Consider the following 27729-nt stretch of genomic DNA (forward strand, 5'->3'; position numbering starts at 1 on the left):
TTAATTCTCTTGAAAGAAAAGAGGAATAGGGTTTGTCTCTTGTGTAGTGGCTGCAGGCCCTGCTGCCTCATCCCAAAGCCTACACTTCTCAAAGTAGCAGCTGAAAGCTCTAGGGTGCACAGGGCAATCAGTTCTCAAGATGGACATTATGGTGCATGCCTATAATCTCAGCTTTTCAGCTACTCAGAAGTCTGAGGCAAGAGGATCACAAGTTTGAGATCAGCTTCAGCAACTTAGACCCTATGTCAGTGAAAGGGCTCAGGCTGTAGTTCAGTAGTAGAGCACTCCTGGGTTCAATCGCCCATACTACAAAATAAAAAAAAAAAAAAATTTCTCAGCTTAAACCAAAGCATGGGGCCCTGGGTGACCAAGCATTAGCACTGAACATCCTTTGGGTTCTCTGGTGAGAAGGGCTGCTGCTTCCACTTTCCTGCCTGCCAACTCCTTGGCTACACCAGCTGCTGCTGCTTTAAAAAAACAAACAACAACAACAACAAAAAAAACCCCACAAACACCCACAGACTCATCATTTTAGTCTTAGCATTTACTTCTCCCACCCCATATTCTTGGAACTGTCTTCACTGAAGCTCAACAGGAAGTGGCGCTGATGGAGAAGATGCTGGCTCTATCTTCAACAAACAGCTGTTGGAGCTAGCTGGGAAGTATCAGTGCCTCATGGAATTGGGGAGATGCTGTGAGGGCGGGCAGTCATCCTGTCACCAGCTTAGCAGCTTCTGGAGCAGGTGCCTGGGTTGCTGACCAAGTCCTTCATAAGGGTGGTGGCAGGGCCTGCACTTCCTCCAAGCACTCATCATAGGCCTCCTGGTATTCTTCGTGTGGCTTGACCATTATCACACAGGTAGGGCGCTTAGAGCCAGCAGCTGCACCCAGGTCCTTCAAAGAAAAGGAACAAAGAGGTTGGGAAAAAAAGCCACACAGCCTATATGCCAGAGTCGCAACGAGATGACCACCAGCCCAATGTGGCCCACAGCTGTGTTCTGAGTACACATTGTTTTTAAAACTATTTCCAGTCAGGTGTAGTGGTACACACCTTTAATCCTAGCTACTGTGGAGGCTTAGGCTGAGGCAGGGAGGATTGCAAGTTCAAGGTCAGTCTGGGCAACTTACTGATATCCTGTCTTAAAATAAATGACTAAGGATGTAGCTCAGTGATAGAGTGCCCCTGGGCTGAATTCCCAGTACTGCAAAATAAATAAAGGGATGGGGGTATAGCCCAGTGGTGGAGCACTTGCCTAACATGCATAAGGCCCTGGGTTTAATCCCTAGTACTGGGGGAAAAAACATTTTGAATTAGCTGCTATCATTTAAACCCAAGCAAATTTTCAAGCCTGGTCCATGAACACCAGGCCTACATTCCCACATGGCTACCGTGAAAGGGCTCCAGCCTTGCAGGTGCTGTCCCCATAGGCAGGATGGGGCCTATGCTAAGTCCTTGCCATCTCCCACACCCTGTGTCTTATACCTGGTAACTGCTATGGAAAGACAAGGACAGAGATACAGGTTCCAAAAACACCCACTGTGATCATGAATCCACCTAACATAACTAACATGGATGTAGCAACTTAAAGTTTACAAGCACTTTTAATGTACATTTGCTTTCATTCTCATGGTCCAGAGGAAACCCTCCAGGCATGATGGCACACACCAATAGTCCCTGGTACTTGGAAGGCTGAAACAAGAAGATTGCTTGAACCCAGGAGTTCTGGACCAGCCTGGGTAATGTAAGGTGACCCTGTCTCAAAAAAAACAAGTGTAATAATGTAAATTATATATAGTCCCACAATTAAGAAGCAACAGACCAAGAAGCCACCTAGACCTGTCTTGATACTTATGGATGTGAGTTCTCTCCCTTTTGGCCTACTGCTGCAGACCGCATTCCAGAACCCCTCCCCAGGGCTGACCAAGGTGTGTGTGGCGGTGCTCCTTACCGTCTTGGAGGGGATGTAGACATAAGGCAAATTCCGGTCCTCACACATAACTGGAAGATGGCAGTACACCTCAATTGGTAGTGTATCTCCTGCTAAAACCATGATCCTGAAATGAGAGAAACCATCATTTCTAGCTTGGTCCCTTCTTTCTTTCAGTCCTAAGTGCCACCTCTGAGTGGGCCTTGGGAGTATAGAGACAAATAAGATGTCCCACCCCTAGGAGTCCACAGTTACTTATGTGGGCCTGCTAACCTCTGAGGGGGGTGCATAGTTGTTGGGCAGATGTATTCATGTGGGGAGGTGAACTCTACTTCTTGAGAGTAAGAAGTAAATGCCACCAACTATGACAAGTGATATGGTGCTGGGATAGATGAGGTATTGGAGAAATGCCAAAGAATAAGAATTCAGCTCTGAGGCTAGAATGGACAGCTCAATGATGTCAGGCAGGTGGTGTGGAAAGTGTAAGGCTGAGAGAATCAGACCAATACCAGATACACAGCGGCTGGTTGTTGGTAGCCTGAGATGTCTTTATAATCGACAGGAAAGAGGACGGACAACAAAACTGGAGAGATTGGCAGGAGACCTACCTATAGTCCTTGAGAGACAGGCTAAGAAGCAACGGGCTCTGTCCCAAAAGGGAAAAAGTTTGCCAGAGAATCCTCTGCTATGGTTCCTAGCTAACAAGGCTTGGGGCAAGGGCCTCAGAAGGCCTGAAGACACAGAAGGAAGAGTTCTCCAAGAGTATATAACAGGCAGATGTAGGAGCCCTTGGTTCAAAGTCCTGCTTCCACACTCCTAGTTTCCTTTTGCCTCTGGTTATATCCTCTGCAGGCTCCTCTTTATTATTATTAGTATTGGTACTGGATATCAAACCCAGGGGCACTCTACCTCTAAGATATATCTCCAGCCCTTTTTATTTTATTTTTGGGATGGGGTTTCACTAAGTTGCTGTGGCAGGCCTCAAATTTATAATCTTGCCTCAGCCCCGCCATGCCCATACTGCAGGCTTTTCTCTTTATTTTTGGTACTAGGGACTGAACCCAGGGGCACGTAACCACTGAACAACATCCCTAGCCCTTTATATATTTTATTTAGAGATAGGGTCTCTCTAAGTTGTTGAGGTTGGCTTTGAACTTGCAATCCTCCTGCCTCAGCCTCCTGAGCTACTGGAATTATGGGCATGCACTACTGCACGAGGCTCCAGGCCCTTTAAGCAGTCTTTAACTGTTGGTGTTCCTCACGGCCTGGTCTGTGGCTACTTTCTCTCTTAGTACCTTCTATCTGGCTGATCTGACCCACTGCTCTGGTGTCAGGTGCACTAGTCAGTCACTCCTAAATCTATTGTCTCCTACTTGGCCTTCTCTCTTCCATGCTCCAAATACATAGCCATATGCTGTTTGGCACTTAAACTGGGGATGGAGGGTAGTGTATCTCCAAGGCACCTCAAAAAGTCTAAAATCAAACTGTGACCTTTTCACACAAACCTGGTCCTCCACTGTTTACAACCTCAAAACTGGGCTGGGTATGAAATCATCTATACTTCTTTATTCTCCCTATCTGAATGTGCTCTCGAGTCTATTTTTCCCTACCACTTCTCCTGAACAACAGTTGTCGCTTAACTGGATTTTCCCATATCTTGCATCTTTCTTCAACTGCCAGAAAATCTTGAGTTGTAAACATAATTCTGTCCCTTCCTACCTTTAACCTCAATGGCCTCCCAAAGTTCTGAGAACAAAAGATAAACTTACCATAGCTCACAAGACACCATGAGGAGGCTGAACACTACACTTCTGCCCTGGAATCCGCACTTTTATCCCCCAGGACCCTGCTTCTCCCAATCAATCCTTCAATCCTTTTGTTGTCAGCACAAATGGGACTGCTCAGGGAAGCTTTCCCTCATGCATCCACACATGAACAATTAGGTCAGACTCTCCAGTGAGCATCAAATCCCAACACACACTCTGCAGTGCTGGGGATCTAACCCAGGGTCTCACAAATGCTAGGCAAGTGCTCTACCATGGAAACCAACATCACCTTTTGAGCACCTACAGTGAACCAGAGACCTTTGCATAAAACAGTTAAAGGCCCTGTTCTCAAGGTACTGTCTGGTCTGAATGGGAAATACAGGGAATAAAAATAAGCTGGGCAGATGGCGCATGCCTATAATCCCAGTGGCTGCGGAGGCTGAGATAGGAGGATCATAAGTTCAAAGCCAGCCCCAGCAAAAGTGAGGTGCTAAAGCAACTCAGTGAGACCCTTCTCAAAACAAAATAAAATACAAAATAGGGCTGGGGATGTGGCTCAGTAGTTGAGTGTCCCTGAGTTCAATCCCCAGTACAAAAAAAAAAAAAAATATATATATATATGTGTGTGGTGTGTGTGTGTGTTTGTAGACACAAGCGCCCCCACACACATATCTATATATGCTTCAGATTCTGATTAACGCCAGAAAAGAAAGGAGTAGAATAATGAAGTCATTCTAACTGCAGCTTGTACTTTTCCTCCATGGCTCTTTATCCCAACTTGTAATTATTTTTGTGTGTGATTATATGATTGACGTTACCGTCTTCCCACTGCAGAGTACCTGAATATCAGTAGACTCGGTCTACTTAATGAATGAAGCTAAGGTTCTAAGAGCTCTGACTTATTCTCTTTCCTCTGAAATTCACTATGAGCTCTCAAGTGATGTGTGGGTATTCGTGTTGAAGGAGGTTTACAGACTGCTTGACTGTTTATGAGGTTGGGTCGGAGTTAACCCGACCTATACCGAACACTTACTAAGTAGGAGGCATTCAATCCCATTTTACCATTTAGATATGCAAAATTAGGCGGAAGAAGGATCCTTACCCTTTCTCGCCTTTGTTGACAAATTTCTGAACCTCCTTAACCCCGCGCCGAATCTGCTTCTGCTTCACCGCTGCAACAACAAAACAGTCAGTCGGTGCTCCGCCCCGCCGCCCGCGCCCCCTACCCAGGTCACGCCAGCGCTCACACCTTTCTTGATGCATTTGTAGAGCTTCCGCGTCAGTTTGCGAGAAGCCAGAGGCTGCGCGATAGGGTTCAGATTGACCAGCAGCTCATGGTAAGTGCGCTCTCCGCAACACGCCTCCGTTGGAGCCTCGGGTCCGTCAGGGTCTGCCTTTATTTTGGTCATCGCGGCGGCCCCAACAACCCAGTCCCAAAGACAAATCCACGCGGCCCGCGCGCGGTCTCTGAAATCACTTCCGGGTTACCTCGCCGTGCTAGAAGGAGTCACACTACCACCAATTGGAAGTGAGGTCTCCGACTCAACCCAATCATAGCAGAGGGGGGCGGAGTCTTGGGTCTAAGGGCGGGGCCACTCTGAGCAGGTTAGAGGCGGGGTGTGTGTTGCACAGGCGTGACCAAGGGAATCTCAGGCTAGAGGCGGGAACTGGAGGGAGCGGAGGGGAGGGGAGGGGAGAGGAGGAGGGGAGGGGATGGGCGGGGCCCAGAAGCGGAGTCGAGAGAATTGGACGCTCATTTATGTTTGTTTAGGGGATGGGCGTCGTGGGCTTTGGGAACTGCTGGTGGAGGCATCCGCACTTGGTGAGGGCGTGAGCACGTGGTGGGGGCAGGATCCTTGCCTAAAGAGCGGAGTCTGCGACTGGGGAAGTCTGTACTCTGTGTGATTCCAAACACCTGAAACGTCTTCCCTCAGATGGGCGGTGCGGTTCCAGAGCTGGCCCTGGGAGGTGCATCCTGGTGCCACAGGTTAAGGTAAAACCTGATACTGCTAAAGCTTTCTTCTGTTTTTGCTTAATTTCTCATTCTTTGCTTTCTTTTTCCTGGACACCGTTGCCCAGCTATGAAACATACAGGGCACGGGACAACCCCATTCACTGAGCGCCTTGGTCTGGACCTCGTTTCCCCAGATTGCTGGTGGACCGCTTCCTCGGAAATCTGTTCGAATATTACCCATGGGAGAGGTTCTCTGGTCACTTTATCAGCAGTTTCAATCCCCTCTCACCGCCCACAAACTTTCCCTAACCTTTTGTTTTTCTCCTATATTCTTACCCCCTAGTTCTTAGGGCATGTGAACACAGCTCGAGTGTTGCCGTGAACATTGGTGGGGAATGAGATTTTAGGGTGAGGGTAGGGAAGAGTTCTGAGTAATTGGTCATTTGGAAGTTCTGTAGATTTTATGTATACACACACACACACATATATATATATATATAATATGTATTTATATTATTTTTATTTGTATTACATTTATTTATTGTGTATTTTATTTATTTATTTATTTATGTTTAGTACTGGGTATTGAACTCAGGGATACTCTACCACTAAGCCATATCCCCAGCCCTTTATATTTTTTGAGGCAAGGTTGGCCAGGCCGACCTCCAACTTGCCATCCTCCCACTCAGCCACTGGAGTTGCAGGGAGTTGCAGAATTACAGGTGTGCTCCACTGAGAACGGTGGGAGGAATATTAATTAGCTAAGTGTCTTTGATTAACTAATTAATATTAATTAAATTAAGTGCCTTTGTGTGGTTTCCAGTCTGCTAAACTGAACTATATTGATTATAGGCATGTGCCTATAATCCCAGCTACTCAGAAGTCTGAGTCAGGAGATAAGTTCCAGCCTGGAACCAAGTGCAAAGCTATTAAATTAAAAACAAATTGGCAAAAGCTATGAATGGTGGCACATGCCTGTAATCTTGGTGGCTTGGGAGGTTGAGGCAGGAGGATTTTAAGTTTGAAGTCAGCCTCAGCAATTTAGTGAGGGCCTAAGCAATTTAGCAAGACCCTGTCTGAAATAAATAAAAATAAAAAGGGCTGTCTGTGGATGTGGCTCAGTGGTTTAGCACCTCTGGATCCAATCCCTGGTACAAAAAAAAAAAAAAAAAGAAAAGAAAAGAAAAAAAGAAAATTGGCAGCTAGGTATATGGTAGCACATGCCTATAATCCCAGCTACTCAGGAGACTGAGTCAGGAGATAAGTTCCAGCCTGGCAACTAGGTAAGACTCTGTATCAAAATAAAAAGTACTGGGGATGTAGCTCAGAGCACCCGTGGGTTCAACCCACAGTATTGCTGGGAGTGGGGAGGTGTAGCTCAGTGGCAGAGCACATGCAATGAAGCCTTGGTTTCAATTCCTATCACTCCTAAAACAGTTTAAAAAAAAAATTTGTTGTTTTTATATTGTTATATTGTGAGCATGTATGACTATGTAACAACAAATCCCATCAATATGTACAGTTATAATGCACCAAAAAAAAAAATAATAATGAGGATAGAAGATGATGAAAAAAAAATTTAAAAAATTTTTTTGTTGTCTTGCTGGGTGCAGCAGCACATGCCTATAATCCCAGCAGCTTGAGAAACTGAGGCAGAGGATCATAAATTCAAAGTCACCCTTAGCAATGTAGGCCCCAAGCAATTTGGCAAGAAGTCTCAAAATAAAAAAATAAAAAGGACTGGGGATTTGGCTTAGTAGTTAAGCACCTTTGGGATCAATCCCTAGTACCAAAAAGCAAACAAACAAACAAAAGTTTTGTCATTTTAATAAGAAAAATTATGCAATCAATCCAATTTTAGATTCCCAAATAATTTTTACAAAAAAAGATATGACATCAATGAACATATTTAAGTAGTAAAAGACAGTTTGGAAGTAAATAAAGTTTGTATTCACAATGTAACAACAAAATAAACCTTTTAAATGCTTGCTTTTTGGAATTTCTTGAGGAAAGGTGGCCCCTTCATATGCTTTGTAGCCCATGGTTACTGTCAGCTTTTGCCTTACTGTGGAAACCTTGTTGTACCATTTCCCATCTCTCTCCTCACCCTTCTTCTTCCTCCTCTTCCTCTTTCCCCTCCTCCTCCTCCTTCTTTTTTCTTCCTTCCCTGTACTGGGACTTGAACCCAGGGGTACTCTAGCACCAAGCCACATCTCCAGCCTTTTTATATTTTTATTTTGAGACAGGTTCTCACTAAGTTACCCACACTGGCTTTGAACTTGGGACCTTCTTGCTTCATCCTCCAGGGTAGCTGGGATTATAGGTGAATACCACCACAATTGGCTCTTCCTCCATGTTATAATTGCAGTTCTGGTGCCACTGGGAAGCCCTCCCCATGTGGCATGAGAGTCCTGTGTGGGTAGCCCTGTGGCCTCTGAGTGTTCACCTGACAGGATTCTGCAGAGTGGTTTTCTGTTTGTATTTCTGAGTGGTGTTCCAGCTGTACAGGAGAGATGAAAATGTGCCAGGGTCACAGAGAGAAGAGCTGTCAGATGTGTGCATGAGGCATGGTGAACTCTGTCCATCAGAGTGATGGAGAAGTTCATTCCCAGAAGCCCAATTGAAGCAAATGCGTTTGATTGACCTCACCAAGGGCCTCAGTTGTGAAGGTCCCTCTGATCCTATATGGAAGGAAGAAGAGAGTTAACTTTTTTTTTTTTTTTTTTAAACAGTGCTAGGGATTGAACCCATGGCCCTATGCTTGCAAGGCAAGCATTGTACCAACTGAGCTATATCCCCAGACTGAGAGTTAACATTTTTATACCAGCACATTATGTGTAATATCTGATTCAGTGCTCACAAACAAAATATCATCATTTTTCACAGTTTAGGCTCCTCAAGATAAGTGGGAAATGTGTTTTCATTCATATAAAGCTGGATTTGAACCCATGTCTGCTTGCCTTCAAGCCCCAACTTTGTTCATATCTTGTAATTTGGCATTTGGCTCAAAAGATATGAAACCTTGATGGGGCAAGTGTAGGACACTCAGCCTGGACCAGGTCACAAGTGTCAGCTTTTTAAGCCACAAGACGATGAAGTACCAAGAACAAATATGTCGTCCAAAACCACACTTTCCAAAGCTGAAGTCAAGAGCTCTGTACCAGACCCAAGGAGGGGTGTGTGTGATGTATTGATGTTAAGAGAATGGCCACTTGAGCTTACGTGAAGCAGTGTAGGGTGCATGAGAACACAATGGTTAAAGGATACTGCTCCTGAGCTCTTAAGTGACCAGTGACTTTGAGTAAGTCATTTAACCTCTCTGGGCTTGAGTGCTTTGTCTGTAAAGTAAGTTAGGCCTAGTAGGACTAAGGTCTACTATTTAAAAGAATGAGGGATGGGCTGGGGATGTGGCTCAGTGGTAGAACACTTACTTAACATGCACAAGGCTCTGGGTTCAATCCTCAGCACCGCGCTTACACACACACATAAAAGTGTGAAATAAAAGAAATAGGGAGGAACCAGGTATGATGGCACACACTGATAATACCAGCAACTCCGGAGGCTGAGGCAGGAGGAGCACCATCCTGAAGAGCTTGGTGAAACCCTGTCTCAAAATAAAATTTAAAAAAGGACCAGGCACAGTGGCCCATGCCTGTAATCCCAGTGATTTGGGAGGCTGAGACAGGAGAATCACAGGTTTGAGGCCAGCCTCAGCAATTTAGTGAGACTCTGAGCAACTTAGTACAACCCTGTCTCAAAATAAAACATAAAAATGGCTGAGGATGTGATTTAGTGATAGATCACCCCTGGGTTTAATTCTCCCTCTCCTGTAAAAGTAAAGCTAATATAAATATCTGTGTAGGTTTTTGTGTTACTAATAAGTTCTTAACTTCTTTGAGTAAAAAGGAGAACCACTAATAGACTTGTGGTCAGAGTATGTTTGGTTAAGAAACTGTCAATTGTGCCAGGCACAGTGGTGTACGCCTGTAATCCCAGTGGCTCCTCAGGCAGGAGGATCACAAGTTCAAAGCCAGCCTCAGCAATTTAGTGAAACCCTAAACCAACTTAGCAAGACCCTGTCTCTAAATAAAATATAAAAATGGGCTAGGGATGTGGTTCAATGGTTAAGCACCCCTGGGTTCAATCCCTGGTACCAAAAAAAAAAATTCCCAACAAATGAGAGTTCCTGTTACTTCACATCCTCTGCAGCATTTCATGTTGTCAGTGGTCTGGCTTTTTGACTATTCTAGTGAGTATGTAGTGGATTAATTGACTTTTTTTAAAAAATATTTTTAGTTGTAGATTATTTTGTTTTTCTATGTGGTGCTGAGGATTGAACCCAGTGCCTCACACATGCCAGGCAAGTGCTCTACCACTGAGCCACAACCCCATCCCAATTGACTTTTTTAAAAGATCACGCTAGATGCAACTCTAGGAGCTGAAGTCAAATACAAGGGAAATGCTATTTAATTTTTGCAATTTTTTGGAAATCTGTTATAATTCTTTTGTAGATTACTCATGACAGGTATTAGTCAAAATGTACTGATGGTAACCTAATCCCAGTCTGGCTTCCTGAGTAGATAGTGACTCTGCAGAAGTGAAGCCTGAGGCATTTTGTGTGTGTGGTGTGTGTGTGTGGTACTGGGGGTTTAACCTAGGGCGTACCACTGAGCTACACCCCCCAGCCCTTTAAAAATTTTTACTTTGAGACAGGGTCTCACTAAAATACTCAGACTGGCAAGTTGACTTTCTAAGCTCTCAGCTTCCTACAGTAGGTTGTGTCCCCAACAGTTGGAGGTTCCATCCTCCAGGATCCCACTTGGCCATTTCCTCTCTCCCCAGTGGCCCCGGCCCAACATAGCTCTGTCAAGTGCCTTGGGCTAGGCATGATGGGGCATGCCTATCATCACAGCCACTTGGGAGGCTGAAGCCTGAGGATTAAGAGCTTGAGATCAGTCTGGGCAACTTAGCCAGAACCTGTCAGCTTTGTACTTCAGAAAGTACCTCTTTAAGCTATAGATTCTGGCTTTAGAATTTAAAGCTTAATATCGTAAAAGTGATAATGTCAAAAAAGATGTTCAGCTAGAACATATGAGTATAAAGCACAGGCTGGGGATGTGGGTCAGTGGTGGAGTGCTTGCCTAGCATGCATGAGGCGCTGGGTTTGATCTCCAGCACCGAAAAAAAAGAAAAAGAAAAAAAACTTTTTGTATAAAGCAGCTGGGGTCAGTGTCACACACCAGTAATGACTTGGGAGACTGAGACAGGAGGATTATAAGTTCGAGGCCAGCTATGGAACCAAACTAGGTACCCTTCAGAAGATGAATGGATAAAGGAAATGTGGTATGTATACACAATGGAATATTATTCAGCCATAAAGAAGAATGAAATTATGGCATTTGCTGGTAAATGGATGGAACTGAAGACTATCATGCTAAGTGAAATAAGCTAATCCCAAAAAACCAAAGGTCAAGTGTTTTCTCTGATACTCGGATGCTAACCCACAATAAGCAGGGGTGGGGAGCGGAGGGAGGAAGAATAGAAGTTCACTGAATTAGACAAATGAACTTTGAAGGGAACTTTTAGAAGGGAAGGGAGTGGGGATAGGAATAGGAAAGACAGTAGAATGAATCAGACATAACTTTCCTATGTTCACATATGAATACATGACCAGTGTAACTCCACATCACGTTCAACCCCAAGAATGGAAAGTTATACTCTATATATGTATAATATGTCAAAATACACTCTACTGTCATGTATATATAATAAGAGCAAATTTACAAAAAACTCTTTGGCAATTTATTTCCAATAATTGATATGTCTTAGGACATGTAACCACTCCCTATTGATGGGCCTTTGTTTTCTTTTAGTGTTTTCACTATTTTGATAATGTTGCAAAAAAATTGTGCAGTTTTTTTTTTTTTTTTTTTAACTGTACTAGGAATTAAACCCAGGACCTCAAGCATGTTAGGCAAATGCTATACCACTGAGTTACATTCCCAGCCCTTTGTTGTTTTGTTTTTATTTTATTTTTTTTAATTTTGAGACAGTCATGTCAGTTGACCCAGGGCAGCATTGAAGTTGCTATCCTCCTGCCTCAGCCTTTTTTTTTTTTTTTTTTTTTTTTTTTTTAGGTGCTGGGGATCGAACCCAGGGCCTTGTGCTTACAAGGCAAGCACTCTACCGACTGAGCTATCTCCCCAACCCCTGCCTCAGGTTTTATAGCTGGGATTACAAGGCACGTGCTATCATGACCAGTTTTTTTTATTTTGTTATGTGTGTGTGCGCATATATGCATGTATGTGTGGTTATCTTTGGTACTTTTGTTTAGTCTATCCAGGTTCTAAAATCCATAACATTGATAATTTTTTTTTTTTTTTTTTTTTTGGTTGCTGGGGATCGAATCCAGGGCCTTGTGCTTACAAGGCAAGCACGCTATGGACTGAGCTATCTCCCCAGCCCCAACATTGATAATTTTGGTATGTGCAATATTATTGTCATTTAAAGAGGTATGATTCACAGTTGTTTTAATATTATTTCATATGCCTGCCAAGAATGTTTTAGCAAACATTTTTTTTTAATGCAGAGTAGTGTTGGTAATAATTCAAAAGGCAGAAATGGTGCCTTATTTTAATTTGTTTCTTTAATTCTCATGGGAGCTGAATATTTTCTTCTTTTCTTTCTCTTTTTTATGAGTGGATTGAACCCAGGGTAGCTCACATGTTAAGCTCGTGCTCTACTGCTGAGCTCCACCTTTGTCTCTGGATATTTCACATTTTTACAAGTCATTTGTGTTATTTTTCTGTAAAGTACCATTCTCATTTTTGTCCATCTTTTCTATAAGCCTTTTATGAGTTTAGAAAAACTTTTTGTGACTAGGCATGGTGGTGCAAGCCTGTAATCCCAGAGACTCAGGAGGCTGTTCAAAGCCAGCCTCAGCAAGTTAGTGAGGCCCTAAGCAACTTAGCAAGACCCTGTCTCAAAATAAAAAATGAAAAGGGCTGGGGATGTGGCTCAGTAGTGAAGCTTTCCTGGGTTCGATTACCAAAAACAAAACAAAACAAAACAAAACAAAAAAAACAACAGAAAAGAAAAAGAAAATCTTTTTGTGTTTTGGATGTAGGACAGATGAGGTTGGACACACAAGGAATTTTCAGGAAGCAGGTGTATTTAGCTTCAGTGGTACAGAGGGTGCTAATGCCTAAAGATCTCTGGACCCGGTCTGGAAATTCTTTTAGATCTGTACTCAGTGGGGTGGTTACATGTCAGTGGTGGGTATATAACAGTTACTCTGTGTTCCATATTCTTAGGCTAGACAGAGGTTTCACAAGTTTTGTCTGCAAATCTGGCATTTACAAGAAAGAGGAAGCTTCAAACCGCAATGCCCTCTGCAGAAATTTTTGCTGATATCCTGTTGACACCTTTGTAAGAATTTTTCTGACAAGAAGAGAAGCTTAATTATGGCAAGGGTCTTTTGGGTAGGGGTACCTGGTCTGCATCACTTTAATGAAAATTTTTCTTGCCTTGGTATATATATGACAGTATAGCTAGCTAGCTAGAATCTTTATTTTATTTATTTTTGTGCTGAGTTGCAGCCCAAGGCCTTTCCTGTGCTAAGCATGTGCTCTACTACTGTACTACACTTCCAGTCCCTAGATTGAATTTTTAAACCCCTTTGTCACTTGTCTTTTGATTGAGAAATCAAAATTAGTGTTTAAACACATCAATCTTTTTCTCTGTGGCTTCTAAGTTTTGTGTCATGGTTAAAAAGAATGTCTTCAGATTATCATGGAAATCCTGAGCAGGCTGTGAGAGATTCCTGGCAATTTGCCGGTCTGTGAAAAGTCAGAGTTCTTGTAGGACAAGTCTGGAAGCTGGTATCCTGTGGAGATGGGGTATCACCGGAACAAGATTCCACCTATGCAAATGCAAATATTGATAAAGACAATACTGCTGCTCTGCTGCCAAACAGTAACAACACTCATTTTTCTTCTACTTTCAACTATAAAAGAAGAGGCTGTGACTGTGTTTCAGTACCAGAGCATGTGCTTAGCTTGCAAGAGGCCCTGGGGTTTGATCCCCAGCTCTATTAAAAAAAAAAAAAAAAAAATCAAATCACACAGATCTTTGTTTTTGTAATGCTGGGGATCAATGAACTTGTAAGCTCTAACACTGAACTACTTCTCCAGCCCTTTTTATTTTTGATTTTGAGACTTGGTCTTACTAAATTGCCCAGGCTGTCCTCAAATTTTGTGATCTTCCTGCTTCAGCCTCCTTGCTGGAATTACAGGGTGTACCACTGTGCCTGGCTGTGCAGGGTTTTGTTAAGTAAATTTTTTCCCTTTTCCTTTCCCTCTGAAGTTGTTCCCTTTTTAGAAGGAACTTTGGTTAGTAGAAAAGTTAATGTTATCACTGGGTAGAGAAATTTATGAATAAATGGGACTTCAAGGTCATTCATCTCAGTATTCTGGCAGAAAAATCATGATATTTATCCACTGCTCTGGGGAGTCAGAGCTAGCTCCATGAGTTACATTGTTGTTTCAAGGCTTCTCAGACAGCCCTGCTTTGTGGAGATGAAAGGAGCATGGTTTTTGAAAAGGAGGAGACTGTTTTTACAACTTTGTGGTTTTTGTTTTATTTTGTGCTTCTAGGAATCAAACCAAGGGCCTCATGCCTGCTAGTCAAGTGCACTACCATTGAATACTACCCTAGCCCCATTCAACTTTATGATTTTTAAAAAATAAATTTAGATATTGATGGACCTTTTAATTTTATTTACTTATTTATATGCAGTGCTGAGACTTGAACCCAGTGCCTCACACATGCTGGGTAGGCACTCTACCACTGAGCCACAACCCCAGCCCAAAATAGTGTCTTCCTGGAATTAGTATGTTGTGCTGGAGATTGAACCCAGGGCCTTGTGCTTACGAGGCAACCACTCTACCAATTGAGCTATATCCTCAGCCCCTATGATTCTTTTGTGTGTGTGTGTGTGTGTGTGTGTGTGTGTGTGTGTGTGTGTGGTGCTGGGGATTGAACCCAGGGCCTCGTGCTTGCGAGGCAAGCACTTTACCAACTGAGCTATATCCCCAGCCCTGAATCTTAATAATAAGGACCGTTAACTTTGTGTGTGTGTGTGTGGGGGGGGGGGTTTACTGAAATTGAACCCAGGGGTACTCCATTGCTGAGCTATGTCCCCAGCCCAGAGGAAGTCCTGTCCCCATAGGACTGAGGGTGGGGAGTTGGAAAGATCCTAGACCTTGGCTTGGGCTGTTTACACATGGGCATGTGGGTCCCTCACTATACAGAGCACAGTGGGGCAGGTGGGAATAAAGGGTGGGCCAGGGGTCTGTGTGCTCTTGCCCTGAGCCCTTCCAATGTGAGGAGTAGGCCTGCCTCCTTTTCCCTCATGAGGGGTGGGGGGCGGTGAAGGGAGAGGATCCGTGTATTCATTTGCTAAATAAATAGAGGGGGTAGCTTCTGGTCCTGCCTTAACAAAGCATCACACACTGGGTGGCTTCAATAATAGTAACTCAGTTCTGGCGGGCTAAAGTCCAGAAGGAGAAGTCAAGGTGTTGGCAGGGCCATGCTGTCTCTGAAGACTTGAGGGGAGAATATGTTCCATTCTTTTCTTAGCTTCTGGTGTGGTCTGCAACCCTTTGGTGTTCCTTGGCTTGTAGATTCATCAGTGTCTGCCTCGCTACCACATGGTGGTGGTGTTTTTTTTTGAAGTCTGTCTTCATATGGCATCCCCTTCCTTTTCTCTCTTTTTTTTTCCCTGCTGGGTATCAAATCCAGGGCCTCTTGTAAGCTAGACAAGTGCTCCACCAATGAGCTATTTCCTGGGCCCTCACCTTTTTATAAGGATGCTAGACATACTGAATTAAGGTCTACTCTAGTGATCTCTTAATTTGATTACATCTGCAATGACTCTATTTTCCAAATAAGGTCACAGTCACCAAGGTACTACGGGTTAGGACTCCAACACATCTCTTTGGGTAGATAGCCTGTGGGCAGTTGGTGCTGGTACCAGGGATGATGGGGTGGGGGCCTGGGCCCTAGGCAGTTTCTGAGGTAAGGCTTCAGGATCCTGCCTTTTGCCTTCTCTGTGACATCAGGCAGGTGGGGACATGTGACTGATTTCTGGCAGGGGTAAAATTAGGGACATAGCTCAGTGGTAGAGCACTTGTCTAGCACAAGGTCCTATGTTTAATCACCAGCATGGGGAAAAAAAAATCCAAGGGAGGATTGGACTAGGAGTAAAAGCGACCTGAACTACCTGATCCAGACATTTTATAGGTGGAACACAGGCAGCTGTGAAAGGTGCTCTGTGCAGATGGAGATGGACCATTGGAGGGATGTCCACTGTGAGCTTTAGTTGTGGGGCAGGAGATGGCTACTGAGTCTATCATCAGTCACAGATTCCCAACTTGAAGCCTAAAACAGCCTTTGTACCAGGGTACCAACCAAAAGCCTGAGCATTTTTTTTCCTGGATGGATTTTCTTTTTTTGAGGGGGGGAGTACTGGGGATTGAATGCAGTGGCATTTGACCACTGAGTCACATCCCCAGCCCTATTTGGTATTTTTTATTTAGAGACAGGGTCTCACTGAGTTGCTTAGGGCCTTGTTTTTGCTGAGGCTGGCTTCGAACTCATGATCCTCCTGCCTCAGCCTCCCGAGCCGCTGGGATTATAGGTGTGTACCACCACGCCCGGCCCGGATGGATTTTCTTGTCTGGGACCTTCTCAGGGAGGTGGAAGTAGCTTCTCAGGGAGCTGTTCTGGTTCTGACTCTCACTCCCACCTTCTTAGTTATTGGAGTGATGGGCCCATAGGTCTCCTCTGCAGTACTTGGCAACCTCTCCCAAACTGTAGCTCTTGCCACCTGTTTTGTCTGTCACTTTCTCTTATTGGCTTTCCATGGTTTGAAAAATCAGGGACATTTTTCCTCTGTTGGAGACTTGCCCTTCCATCTTCTTTGCTGCTTTGGTAGAGGTCTGTGGCGTTTTGTTGGTGTGTGTACAAAACGTGCTCCCTCTCCATGTCACCACACAGCACCACACGCTGTTCAACAGGATCCTTGAGCAAGTTCTTGATGGCCACATTTTCTGCTAAGAAAACGTCTCCCGCTTTCATAGCCCTCTCGGAATTGATGCTGGTGTTCCTGCCACACCTGGTGCCATGAGCTTAAATAAATGATCCCCACATGGCCATGCCCCAGAGTCTCAGCTGCGATTTGCAGCTCAGACCAGGCTAGTGGGTGCTAGATTGGGCACCCTTTTCATCAGTGTGACTGGAATTACCTGACAAGAACAACTTAGAAGAGGAAAAGTTTATTTTGGCTCATGGTGTTAGGTTCAGTTTATGGTTGGCCAACTCCATCGTTCTGGGTCTGAGGGGAGACAGAACATCATGGCAGAAGGGCATGGTGGAGAAAAGTTTCTCAGTTCATGGCAGCCAGTAAGGAGAGAGAGAGAAAGAGAAAGATAGATATAAAGATAGATAGATGGGACTGGGGTTGTAGCTCAGTGGTAGAGTACTTGCCTCGCACATGTGAGGCACTGGGTTTGATCCTCAGCACCAAGTAAAGATGAAGAAATAAAGATATTGTGTCAGTCTACAATGGAAAAATATAAAAAAAAAAAAAAAAAAAAAAAAAAAAAAGAAGGGGGGTGCAGGGAGGGAGAGAGAGGGAGGAGAGCCAGGGACAAAACACAATTCCCAAAGCTCTGCCCTCACTGACCCACTTCTTGGCAGCCACACTTCACTTGCTTATAGTTACCACCCAGTAATCCATTCAGATGATTAATCCATCAAATGGATTAACCCACTGATTAGGTTGCAGTTCTCATGATTTAATCATTTCACCTCTGAACATTCCTGCGTTGTCTCATGCGCTTCGGGGGAGCATCTCATAGTGAAACCATAATAGCACCCACGAGCTAGGATGTTGAGCAGTTGAGGTTTTTGCTTCCAGCAGTTTCTTTGGAGTTGGCAAACTGTCAGAAGTATAGGGAGTGCTGAGGAGGTTTGGGTCTGCACCATTGCATATGGGACTTCCATTCATTCAAAACAATTTCCTTAGGTACATGCCTATAATTGCAGCTACTCTGGAGCATGAGACAGGAGGGGCTCAATCTCCAGTACCACTCCCCCGACCCCTCCTGGAAAAAAAAAATTCCTGAGCACCTGTTATGTGCCTGCTACGATTTGAATGTGTTCCCTGAAATTCATGTGTTAGAAACTTCATGCCTAATGCAACAGTGTTGGGAGATGGGATGTTTTAGAGGTGGATTGGATTCATGTTTGCTTTAGTTTGGATCTGGACTGTCCCTTAGAGGCTAAAGACTTGGTTACCAATCTGTTCTATTATTGGGAAGTGGAGAAATCTGGGCCTCGTGGGAGGAAGTTAGGTCATTGGAAGTGTTACCTTAAAGGGGATATCTGCACCTCAGGCTCTTTATCTTTTTTCTTTCCTGCCATGAGCTGAACAGCCATTATGTGCACTCACCACAATATACTATGCCACCACAGGCCCAGAATAACAGGGCCAATTGCTCATGGATGAAACCTCTGAAACCACGAACCAAAATACATCTTTTTTCCTTTGAAATTGATTATCTCAGGTATTTTGTCATAGTAATGGAGAGCTGACTAACAATGTTGATATAAAGGGAGTGAGAGAGTTATGAAAGTGGGTTGTTATATTTATTTGTTATTGTTGTTATTATTTTACCACAGGAGGGATTATACCCAGGGGCACTCTCACTAAGCAACAACTGTAGCTCCTTTTATTACTGATTTTTTATTATTAAAATCTTTTTTATTTTTACAGACTGCATTTTGATTCATTGTGCACAAATGGGGTATAATTTTTCATTTCTATGGTTGTACACAGTGTAGATTCACACCATTCATGTAATCATACATATACATAGGGTAATACTGTCTGTCTCATTCTACTATCTTTCCATCCCCCACCCCCTCCCACCCCATTTTCCTCTACACCATGCAAAGTTCCTTCATTCTTCTCTTCCCCCCGCCACCCCTCCTCGTTATATATTGTCATGCACTTATCAGAAAAAAAAAATTTGGCCTTTGGTTTTTTGAGCTTGACCTATTTCACTTAGCATGATATTTTCCAACTCCATCCATTTACCAGCAAGTTCTATAATTATATTCTTCTTTATGGCTGAGTAGTATTCCATTGTGTATATATACCACAGTTTCTTTATTCATTCATCAATTGAAGGGCATCTAGGTTGGTTCCATAGTTTAGCTATTGTGAATTGAGCTGCTGTGGACATTGATGTGGCTGCATCACTGTAGTATGCTGATTTTAAGTCATTTGGGTATAAACCGAGGAGTGGGATAGCTGGGTCAAATGGTGGGTCCATTCCAAGTTTTCTGAGGAATCTCCATACTGCTTTCCAGAGTGGCTGCACCAATTTGCAACTCCACCAGAAATGTATGAGTGTGCCTTTTTCCCCACATCCACACCAACACTTATTATTGCTTGTGTTCTTGATAATAGCCATTCTAATTGGAGTTAGATGAAATCTTAGGGTGGTTTTAATTTGCATTTCTCTAATTACTAGGTATGATGAGCACTTTTTCATATATTTGTTGATCACCTGTATATCTTCTTCTGTGACGTGTCTGCCCATTTCCTTAGCCCATTTATTGGGTTCTTTGTATTTTTGGTGTAAAGTTTTTAAAGTTCTTTGTAAACTTTGGAGATGAGTGCTCTCTCTGAAGTGTGTGGGGAAAAGATTTTCTCCCACTTTATAGGCTCTCTTTTCACATTATTGATTGTTTCCTTTGCTGAGAAAAAGCTTTTTAGTTTGAATCTATCCCATTTATTGATTCTTGCTTTTATTTCTTGTGCTGTGGGTGTCTTGTTGAGGAAGTCTGGTCATAAGCCAATGTAATGGAGAGCCGGGTTTACTTTTTCTTCTATTTGGTGAAGGGTCTCAGGTCTGATTCCTAGATCCTTGATCCATTTTGAGTTGAGTTTTGTAAGGGTGAGAGATAGGGGTTTAATTTCATTTTACTGCATATGGATTTCCAGTTTTGCCAGCACCATTACAATATTGAGGTATGTTCCTACTATCCCTGTTTTTTCCTAGTGTTTTGAGTATGAAGCGGTGTTGTATTTTGTTGAACGCTTTTTCTGTATCAATTGAAATAACCATATGATTCTTAACCTTAAGTCTATTGATATGATGGATTACATTTATTGATTTACAGATGTCAAACCAACCTTGCATTCCCAGGATGAACCCCACTTGATTGTGGTGCACTATCTTCTTAATGTGTTTTTGGATGAGGTTTGCCAGGATTTTGTTAAGGATTTTTGCATCTATATTCATCAAAGATATTGGTCTAAAATTTTCTTTGTCTGGTTTGGGTATGAGGGTGATATTAGCTTCATAGAATGAGTTTGGTAGGGTTCCCTCCTTTTCTATTTCCTGGAATACTTTGAGAAGTATTGGAATGAGTACTTCTTTGAAGGTCTTGTAGAACTCGGCTGAGAATCCGTCTGACCCTGGGCTTTTCTTGTTTGGTAGGCTTTCGATGGCTTCTTCTATTTCATTGCTTGAAACTGATCTGTTTAAATTGTGTATGTCCTCCTGGTTCAGTCTGGGAGGATCATATGTCTCATGAAATTTGTTGATGTCTGTGGTGTTTTCTATTTTGTTGGAGTATAGATTTTCCAAGTAGCTTCTCATTATGTTATGGATTACAGTGGTGTCTGTCGTGTTATTTCCTTTTTCATGACAAATTTTAGTAATTTGGTTTTCTCTCTCCTCTTTGTTAGTGTAGATAAGGGTTTGTCTATTTTGTTTACTTTTTCAAAGAACCAACCTTTTGTTTTGTCAACTTTTTGAATTGTTTCTTTTGTTTCAATTTCAATGATTTTGGCTCTGATTTTAACTATTTCCTGTCTTCTACTACTTTTGGTATTGTTCTGTTCTTCTTTTTCTAGGGCTTTAAGCTGTAATTTTAGATCATTTAGTTGTTGACTTTTTATTCTTTTCTTGAATGCGCTCCATGTAATGAATTTTCCGCTTAGCACTGCTTTTATAGTGTCCAGAGATTTTGATATGTCATTCTCATTTATCTCTAAGATTTTTTTTATCTCCTCCCTGACGTTTATGTTATCCATGCTTCATTCAATAGCATATTATTTAGTCTCCAGGTGTTGGAGTAATTTTTGTTTTTTGTTTTGTCATTGATTTCTAATTTCATTCCATTATGATCTGATAGAACACAAGGAAGTATCTCTATTTTTTTGCATTTCCTAAGGGCTGCTTTGTGGCATAGCATATGGTCTATTTTTGAGAAGGTTCCATGTGCTGCTGAGAAGAAAGTGAATTTGCTCATTGATGGATGGAATATTCTATATATGTCCGTTAAGTGTAAGGTATTGATTGTGTTATTGAGTTCTATGGTTTCTTTGTTTAGTTTTTGTTTGGAAGATCTATCCAGTGGTGACAGTGGTGTGTTAAAGTCACCCAGAAATATTGTGTTGTGGACTATTTGGTTCCTGGAATCAAGAAGGATTTGTTTGATGTACATGGATGTGCTGTTGTTTGGGCCATAAATATTTATGATTGTTATGTCTTCCTGATTTATGTTTCCCTTAAGCAGTATGAAATGTCCTTCTTTATCCCTTCTAACTTAGGCCATTAACATTCAGGGTTATTATTGAGATATAATTTGTATTTCCAGTCATTTGGGCTTATTTTTGATTTTTAACTTGACTTGGTTTCTCCTATGAATGGATTTTTCTTTAAGGTAGTTCCTCCCTTTGCTGACCTACATTGTTGTTTTTCATTTCCTCCTCATGGAATATTTTGTTGAGAATAATCTATAGCGCAGGCTTTCTATTTGTAAAATTTTTAACTTTTGTTTATCATGGAAGCATTTTATTTCATTTTCAAATCTGAAGGTTCGTTTTGCTGGTTATAGGATTCTTGGTTGGTAGCCATGTTCTTTTAGAGCTTGAAATATGTTGTTCCAGGACCTTCTAGCTTTTAGAGTCTGGACTGAGAAATCTGCTGATATCAATATTGGTTTCCTCCTATATGTAATCTGATGCTTTTCTCTCGCAGCCTTCAAAATCCTATCTTTATTTTGTATGTTAGGCATTTTCTTCATAATGCGCCTTGGTGTGAATCTGTTGTAATTTTGTGCATTTCATGTTCTGTAAGTCTCTTGTATTTGATTTTCCATTTCATTCTTCAGGCTTGGGAAATTTTCTGGTATTATTTTATTGAATAGGTTGTTCATTCCTTTGGTTTGTATCTCTGTGCCTTCCTCAATTGTGATAATTCTTAAATTTGGTCTTTTCATGATATCCCATAGTTCTTGGAGGTTCTGTTCATGATTTCTTACCATCTTCTCTGTTTGGGCAACTTTATTTTCAAGATTAAATATTTTGCCTTCATTGTCTGAGGTTCTGTCTTCCAAGTGGTCTAGTCTGTGGTGATGCTTTTCATTGAGTTTTTTATTGGTTTATTGTTGTCCTTTATTTCAAGAGTTTCTGTTTGTTTGTTTTTTGAGAATCTCTATCTCTTTGTTGAATGATCTTTTGCTTCCTGCAGTTTCTCTTTCAACTGCTTATTGGAGTGATCATTCATTGTCTGCATTTGCTCTCTTATCTCATCCTTTGCTTCACAAATCATTTTAATTATTTATATTCTGAAGTCCTTTTCTGACATTTCTTCTACCATGCTGTCACTGAATTCTATTAATATAGAATCTAGGTTTGTTTGGATCATTTTCTTCCCTTGTTTTTTCATGTATCTTCCCCTCTAGCGCTGCAGATCTGGGGTATTGCAGTTTTCCCCCTACAGGCTTATAGTGGCCCTATAGGTTCCAAAACCTCTTCTTTAAGGGTGAGATCAATATTAGCAGCACCCAGTACAGACAATATGCAACTGTAAACCAAATAGCCCCTATGAGGACATTAACAACATTGTCATAATAAACAGAATGAGTTCAATTATTATCTGCAGTGTAACAAACAGATTTGCAATAAGGTCTGAAGTTTATAACGGAGGACAAAGAGAATGAGGAGGGGTGTAGGATGTAGCTGATAATGGAATAAGAAAAGAGTATATAGAAGTTCTAGATTGTAAAAGAGTGAAAGTGTAATCAAAAGAAGTTGGTTGTTAGCATGTGAAAAGGGAGAAAGAGACTCTGAGGGAACAGGTAAACAGAAGGAAAATAGAGCGAGAAAAGTAAAGAAATAAAAACAAAATTTTTCAATAAGGAGAGAAAAAAAATCTACACTATAACAGTCATATAGTACTCAAACCTCCCAGTCTTCAGTAGCCTGATGTATGAAAGGTACCTGACAATGAGCTTCCAGTCTCTAGCAGGTGTCTCAGGATGGGATTTGCCCCACCTAAAGATCGAAGCCACAGCTTCCAGGATTATCCAAGATGGCCGCTCTGGCTTCCAAATGTGTTGGCAAATGGGGAGCTGCAGCTCAGGGTGTGGGTGTGGTTGGCTGGTGGAGGCCGGGTGCGGTTGGTTGGACAGGGGTCCTGGAGGCAGGGTGTGGTTGATCTGGTTGTGGGATCCAAGAAACAGATATCCTCTGCTTGAAACCCGAGTTGTGAAGCGACAAGGAACGCAGCCTCCCTCTCATCTTGGATCTCTTATTTTTGATTTTGAGATATAGTCTCACTGTGTTACTGAGGCTGGCCTCCAACTTGCAATTCTGCCTCGTCCTCCTGAGTAGCTGGGATTACAGGCATGCTCCACCACACCCACTAAGAATAAGTTGTGATAAAAGAAAGTTAGCCTATATTCTCAGTTACTTGGGAGGCTAAGGTAGGAAGCTTGCAAGTTTGAAGCCAGCCTGGGCAACTCAGTCCAGGTCTCAAACAAAACAAAAATGGCTGGGGATTTAGCTCAGTGGTAGAGTGCTTGCCCTGGGTTCAGTCCTTAGTAGCATATGCTAGCAACTTTGGGCCCCCCTTTTTCTATTTCACTCTCACCCTCTCACTCCTTTGACCTTCTGCCATGGAAATGCTGGAGTGTAGAGGCCCTCACCAGAGACTGCACCATGCTCTTCCCAGTCCTCAAATAATTTCTGTTCATTATAATTACCATCTTGGGCTCGGGGTTATAGCTCAGCAGTAAAGTGCTTGCCTCATAAGCATGAGGTCCTGGATTTCAATTCTCAGCACTGAAAAAAATTATACATTCTAAAAATACACAATTGGAACCTATGATAGGAATCCAGTGGCTTCTACTGAGTTTTTTTTTTTTTTTTGGATGGAGAGACAGAGGAAGAGGTTGCTGGGATGTGTGACAGGAACAAGGAAAAAGAGGGTTGAAGATGACTGAAGATGGTCAGGTGGCAGGGCCCATTGGGCATGGTCATTCTCTAGTGCTTACTTCAGCTCCTCCACAGAGTACAGTTCTTCTGTCTACAGCAGACAAAGCTCCAGGAAGGCAGAGACCATCTTCTGGATCTCAGCCACCTGGCAGATAATCAGAAAACATTTGAACAAGTTAACTTTATGGAGTTTTGTTTCTCTCCAGAGGCTATTGGAGAGCCACTGAGGGATTAGTTGGGGACTAAGTGGGTGTATTAGTTCATTTTCATTGCTATAATGAAATACTGAGACAGGCTAACTTTATAAAGAAAAGGTTTATTTATTGACTTACTTTGCAGTGCTGAGGATCAAACTCAAGGATTTGCACGATGCTAGGCAAGCACTTTACCAACTGAATTACAGCCTAGCCCAGAAAAAGGTTTCTTTGGCTAATAGTTTTGGAGGCTGGAAAGTCCAACAGTGGGGACCCCCACTTGACAGGATCACCTTATGAGTTCATGGTTAGCAATGGTGGAAGTATGTAGGGCAGGAAGTGATCACAGGAAAGGCAGAAAGGAAGGAGAGAGGGAAAGAGAGAGATGCTGGGCAGGGCTCTGCTTGGGGATTTACAACAATCCTCTGGGAACTAACAGGGTCTCATAAGAACCTATTTAAGACCTTTGAGGGTAGGTCTCCTAATTACCCTAAGACCTTCCCACAAGACCCCACCCTCCTTTCTTTTTTTTGATACTGGGATTGTACCCACAGATACTCTACCATTGAGCTACACCTCCAGCGCTTTGTACCTGGGGTGGGGTCTCATTAAGTTGTCCAGGCGAGTCTGAAACTTGCCATCCTCCTGCCTCAGCCTGGGATTACAGGCGTGCTACTGCACCTGGCAGAAATCAGACAGATTTGAAGTACAAAGAGAATGCTCCCTGCTGCTGTCTGCCAAGATGGAGGGGGACATAAGATAAGCTGGGCATGGTGGTGCACACCTATAGTCCCAGCTACTCCGAAGACTAAGGAGGATGGCTTGAACCCAGGAGTTCAGGGCTGCCCTGGGCAATATAGTGAGACTGTCTTAAAAGAAAAAATCAGCTAGACACAGTGGCACATGCCTGTAATCCCTGCAACTCAGGAAGCTGAGGCAGGCAAATCACAAGTTCAAAGCCAGCCTCAGCAATTTAATGAGGTCCTAAAGCAACGTAGACCCTGTCTCTAAATCAAATGTAAAAAAGGGCTCGGGATGTAGCTCAGTGGTTAAATACCCTTGGGTTCAATTCCCCATGCCAAAAAAACAAAAACAAACAAACAAAAAACAACTCCCCACAAAACAAAAACAAATGATGGAGGTCACATGCAAGGATCAAAGATCAACCACAAGGAGCTAGATAACCCTGGCTAACAGGAAATGAAGACACCTGTCCTGTAAAGAACTGAATCCTACCAATAATAAGAATGTGCCTGGAGTAGGATCCAGAGCACCAGATATGATCATAGCTGGTCAAAACTTTATTTGAGCCTCAGAAGGTCCTGAGCAGAGAACCCCAGTCATGCCATCCAGGATTTTCTGACCTGAAGACCTGTGCCGTAATAAGCAGATGTGGTTTCCAGCCACCCAAGGGATCAGCCCAGTACAGCAGCAGTAGGAACAAATATATACCAAATTCCCGGATACATTCATTGAATTGAAAAAGGAAGGCAGAAGGCAGGATAGGGCAGGCAGGCAGGGAGAAGGTATGCAGGTGGACCTGGAATGGATAATAATGGGCTCTGCCTCATCAGGGTGTTGGGAAACCCCAAGTGCACATACGTAAGTGCTTAATAAATGTTGGCTGTATCTGGAACTAGAAGAAGACCTAGAATAGGGATGCTGACAAGGAGAGATCTGGGAATAGTTACAGGCCTGCCTCCCAGTGCTAACCCTTCTTTGGAGCCCGGCTCAGTGGAGGTGTGGGGGCGGGGCCCGGAGGTATGTTCCCTTATCCCCTTTACCACCTTCACCTGGGGGCTGGGGACTGGGGTCTGTCAGGTGGGCCACCACCCCCGCCTACTCTTACAGGCCTCAGACCTCCTCTCGTTCGCTCGTACTGCCACCCTGTGGAGCAGTGTGGAATTACCAGTAGTTAGTTGTGACTGACTTTTGTCTCTGTGTAGAAGTCCTACATGTAGGTTTTGATTTCTGTGGTATTAGTCTGAAAACATTAAACAGAATGTTCTAGAAATAAACAATTAATAAATTTTAAGTAACATTTATTATAGCATGTGGTTATAATTGTACTGTAATTTGGGGAGGGGGCACCCTACCACTGAGCTATGACCCTAGCCCTTTTTATGTGGTTTATATCCTTTCTTCGTATCTTCTGATTACTGTTGGCACACATAAAAGCTACTATATTGAATCTCTTTTTTTATGGTGCTAGGGATGAAACTTTGGTCTCATGCATGCTTGGAGCGTTTTTAAAACCCTCAGTCCTTTCATCCCCAGCCCTTTTATTTTTTATCTTGAGACAGGGTCTCACTGAGTTGCTGAGGCTGGCTTTGAACTCAAGCTCCTCCTGCCTCAATCTCCCAAGCTGCTGGGATTACAGGCATGTGCCACCTTTCCTGGTCGTCCGCCCCCCCCCCCCCCCCCCCCCCCAACACCCCCCCCCCCCCCCCCCCCCCCCCCCCCCCCCCCCCCCCCCCCCCCCCCCCCGCTTTTTGAGACAATGTCTCCCTAAATTGCTTAGGCTGAGCTTGAATTTACAGTCCTCCTGCCTCAGCCTTCCGATGTGTTGATTATTATTTTATTATTTTATTTTGTGTTTTTTTTTTCTTTTGTCATTTGGGATTTTAAAATAGTGCTTATTTAATTTTATCAAAAATGTTGGGCTGGGGAGATAGCTCAGTTGGTAAAGTGCTTGCCTCGTAAGCACAAGGCCCTGGGTTCAATCCCCAGCACCGCAAAAAAAAAGTTAATTGAGACTGGGTGCTGTGGCACATGCCTGTAATCTCAGTGGCTTGGGAGGCTGAGGCAGGAGGATCATGAGTTCAAAGCCAGCCTCAGCAACAGTGAGGTGCTAAGCAATTTAGTGAGACCCTCTCTCTAAATAAAATACAAAAAGGGCTGGCGATGTGGTCAAGTGTCCCTGAATTCAACCCCCATACCCTGCCAAAAAAAGAATGTTAACTGAGGACGGGGGTGTAGTGCAGTGATAGAGCACTTGCCTGGCATGCACATGGCCTTGGATTTCATCTCCAGGCAGTGGTGCACACCTGTAATCTCAGCCACTTGGGAGGCTGAAGCAGAAGGATCGATCGCCTTTGCAACCTACTGAGGCCCTAAGCAACTCAGCGAGACCATGTCTCTAAATAAAATATAAAAAAGGACTAGGGATGTGGCTAAGTGGTTAAGTGCCCTTGGGTTCCATCCCTGGTACCAAAAACAAAAAATAGAATGTTTATTAAAAACATGTTGAAATTTATTAATTACCTCTTTTTTTTTGCAGTACTGGGGATTTGAACCCAGGGCCTTGTGCTTGTAGGCAAGCACTCAACCAACTGAGCTATATCCCCAGCCCCTTAATTGCCTTTTTTGGGAGGGGAGTGCTGGGGATTGAATCCAGGGCCTTGTGCATGCAACACAAGCATTCTACCAACTGTGCTATAGCCTCAGCCTGTTTAATTGTCTTTTAAATATATATTAATGACTAGTTTCTTTTCTCACTTTACCTCTTAATGGGATTAATTATACT

At 43.0% G+C, this 27729-nt stretch overlaps 2 protein-coding genes across 3 annotated transcripts in view; one reads left to right on the forward strand and one right to left on the reverse strand.

Annotated features, from left to right (window-relative positions):
* Positions 1-526: 526 nt before the first annotated feature.
* On the reverse strand, positions 527-5188 carry NHP2 (NHP2 ribonucleoprotein). Its single transcript, XM_079145003.1, has 4 exons — positions 4944-5188; positions 4797-4866; positions 1950-2055; positions 527-894 (listed from the first exon to the last, which is right to left on the reverse strand). The coding sequence occupies exons 1-4, from the start codon at positions 5101-5103 to the stop codon at positions 769-771; spliced, it is 462 nt and encodes a 153-aa protein (XP_079001129.1). The 5' UTR covers positions 5104-5188; the 3' UTR covers positions 527-768.
* Positions 5189-5428: 240 nt separating this feature from the next.
* LOC306663739 (uncharacterized protein) overlaps positions 5429-27729 on the forward strand; it is a gene marked incomplete at its 3' end in the record, with an annotated part of 38582 nt that continues 16281 nt past the window's right edge. The window contains exons 1-2 of one of the 2 annotated variants that reach the window (XR_013764512.1): positions 5429-5687; positions 7895-10933. Coding sequence is in view for 1 of the 2 variants with exons in the window: in XM_079144308.1 (XP_079000434.1) it covers positions 5629-5687 (59 nt within the window). Of the gene's footprint in view, positions 5688-7894; positions 10934-27729 lie in introns of those variants that run through there. The other variant, XM_079144308.1, reaches the window with a different exon arrangement.

Source organism: Sciurus vulgaris (assembly GCF_902686455.1).
Source record: "Sciurus vulgaris genome assembly, chromosome: 6".
NCBI classification, from domain to species: Eukaryota; Metazoa; Chordata; class Mammalia; order Rodentia; family Sciuridae; genus Sciurus; species Sciurus vulgaris.

What these genes read in the sequence shown, in the direction of transcription:
- NHP2 (XM_079145003.1), bottom strand. Translation starts at nt 5,103, where the DNA reads ATGACCAAAATAAAGGCAGACCCTGACGGACCCGAGGCTCCAACGGAG. An exon ending in CTACAAATGCATCAAGAAAG is followed by an intron (nt 4,867 to 4,943) that starts GTGTGAGCGCTG and finishes TTGTTGTTGCAG; the next exon opens with CGGTGAAGCAGAAGCAGATT. An exon ending in TCTACATCCCCTCCAAGACG is followed by an intron (nt 895 to 1,949) that starts GTAAGGAGCACC and finishes TTTTCTTTGAAG; the next exon opens with GACCTGGGTGCAGCTGCTGG.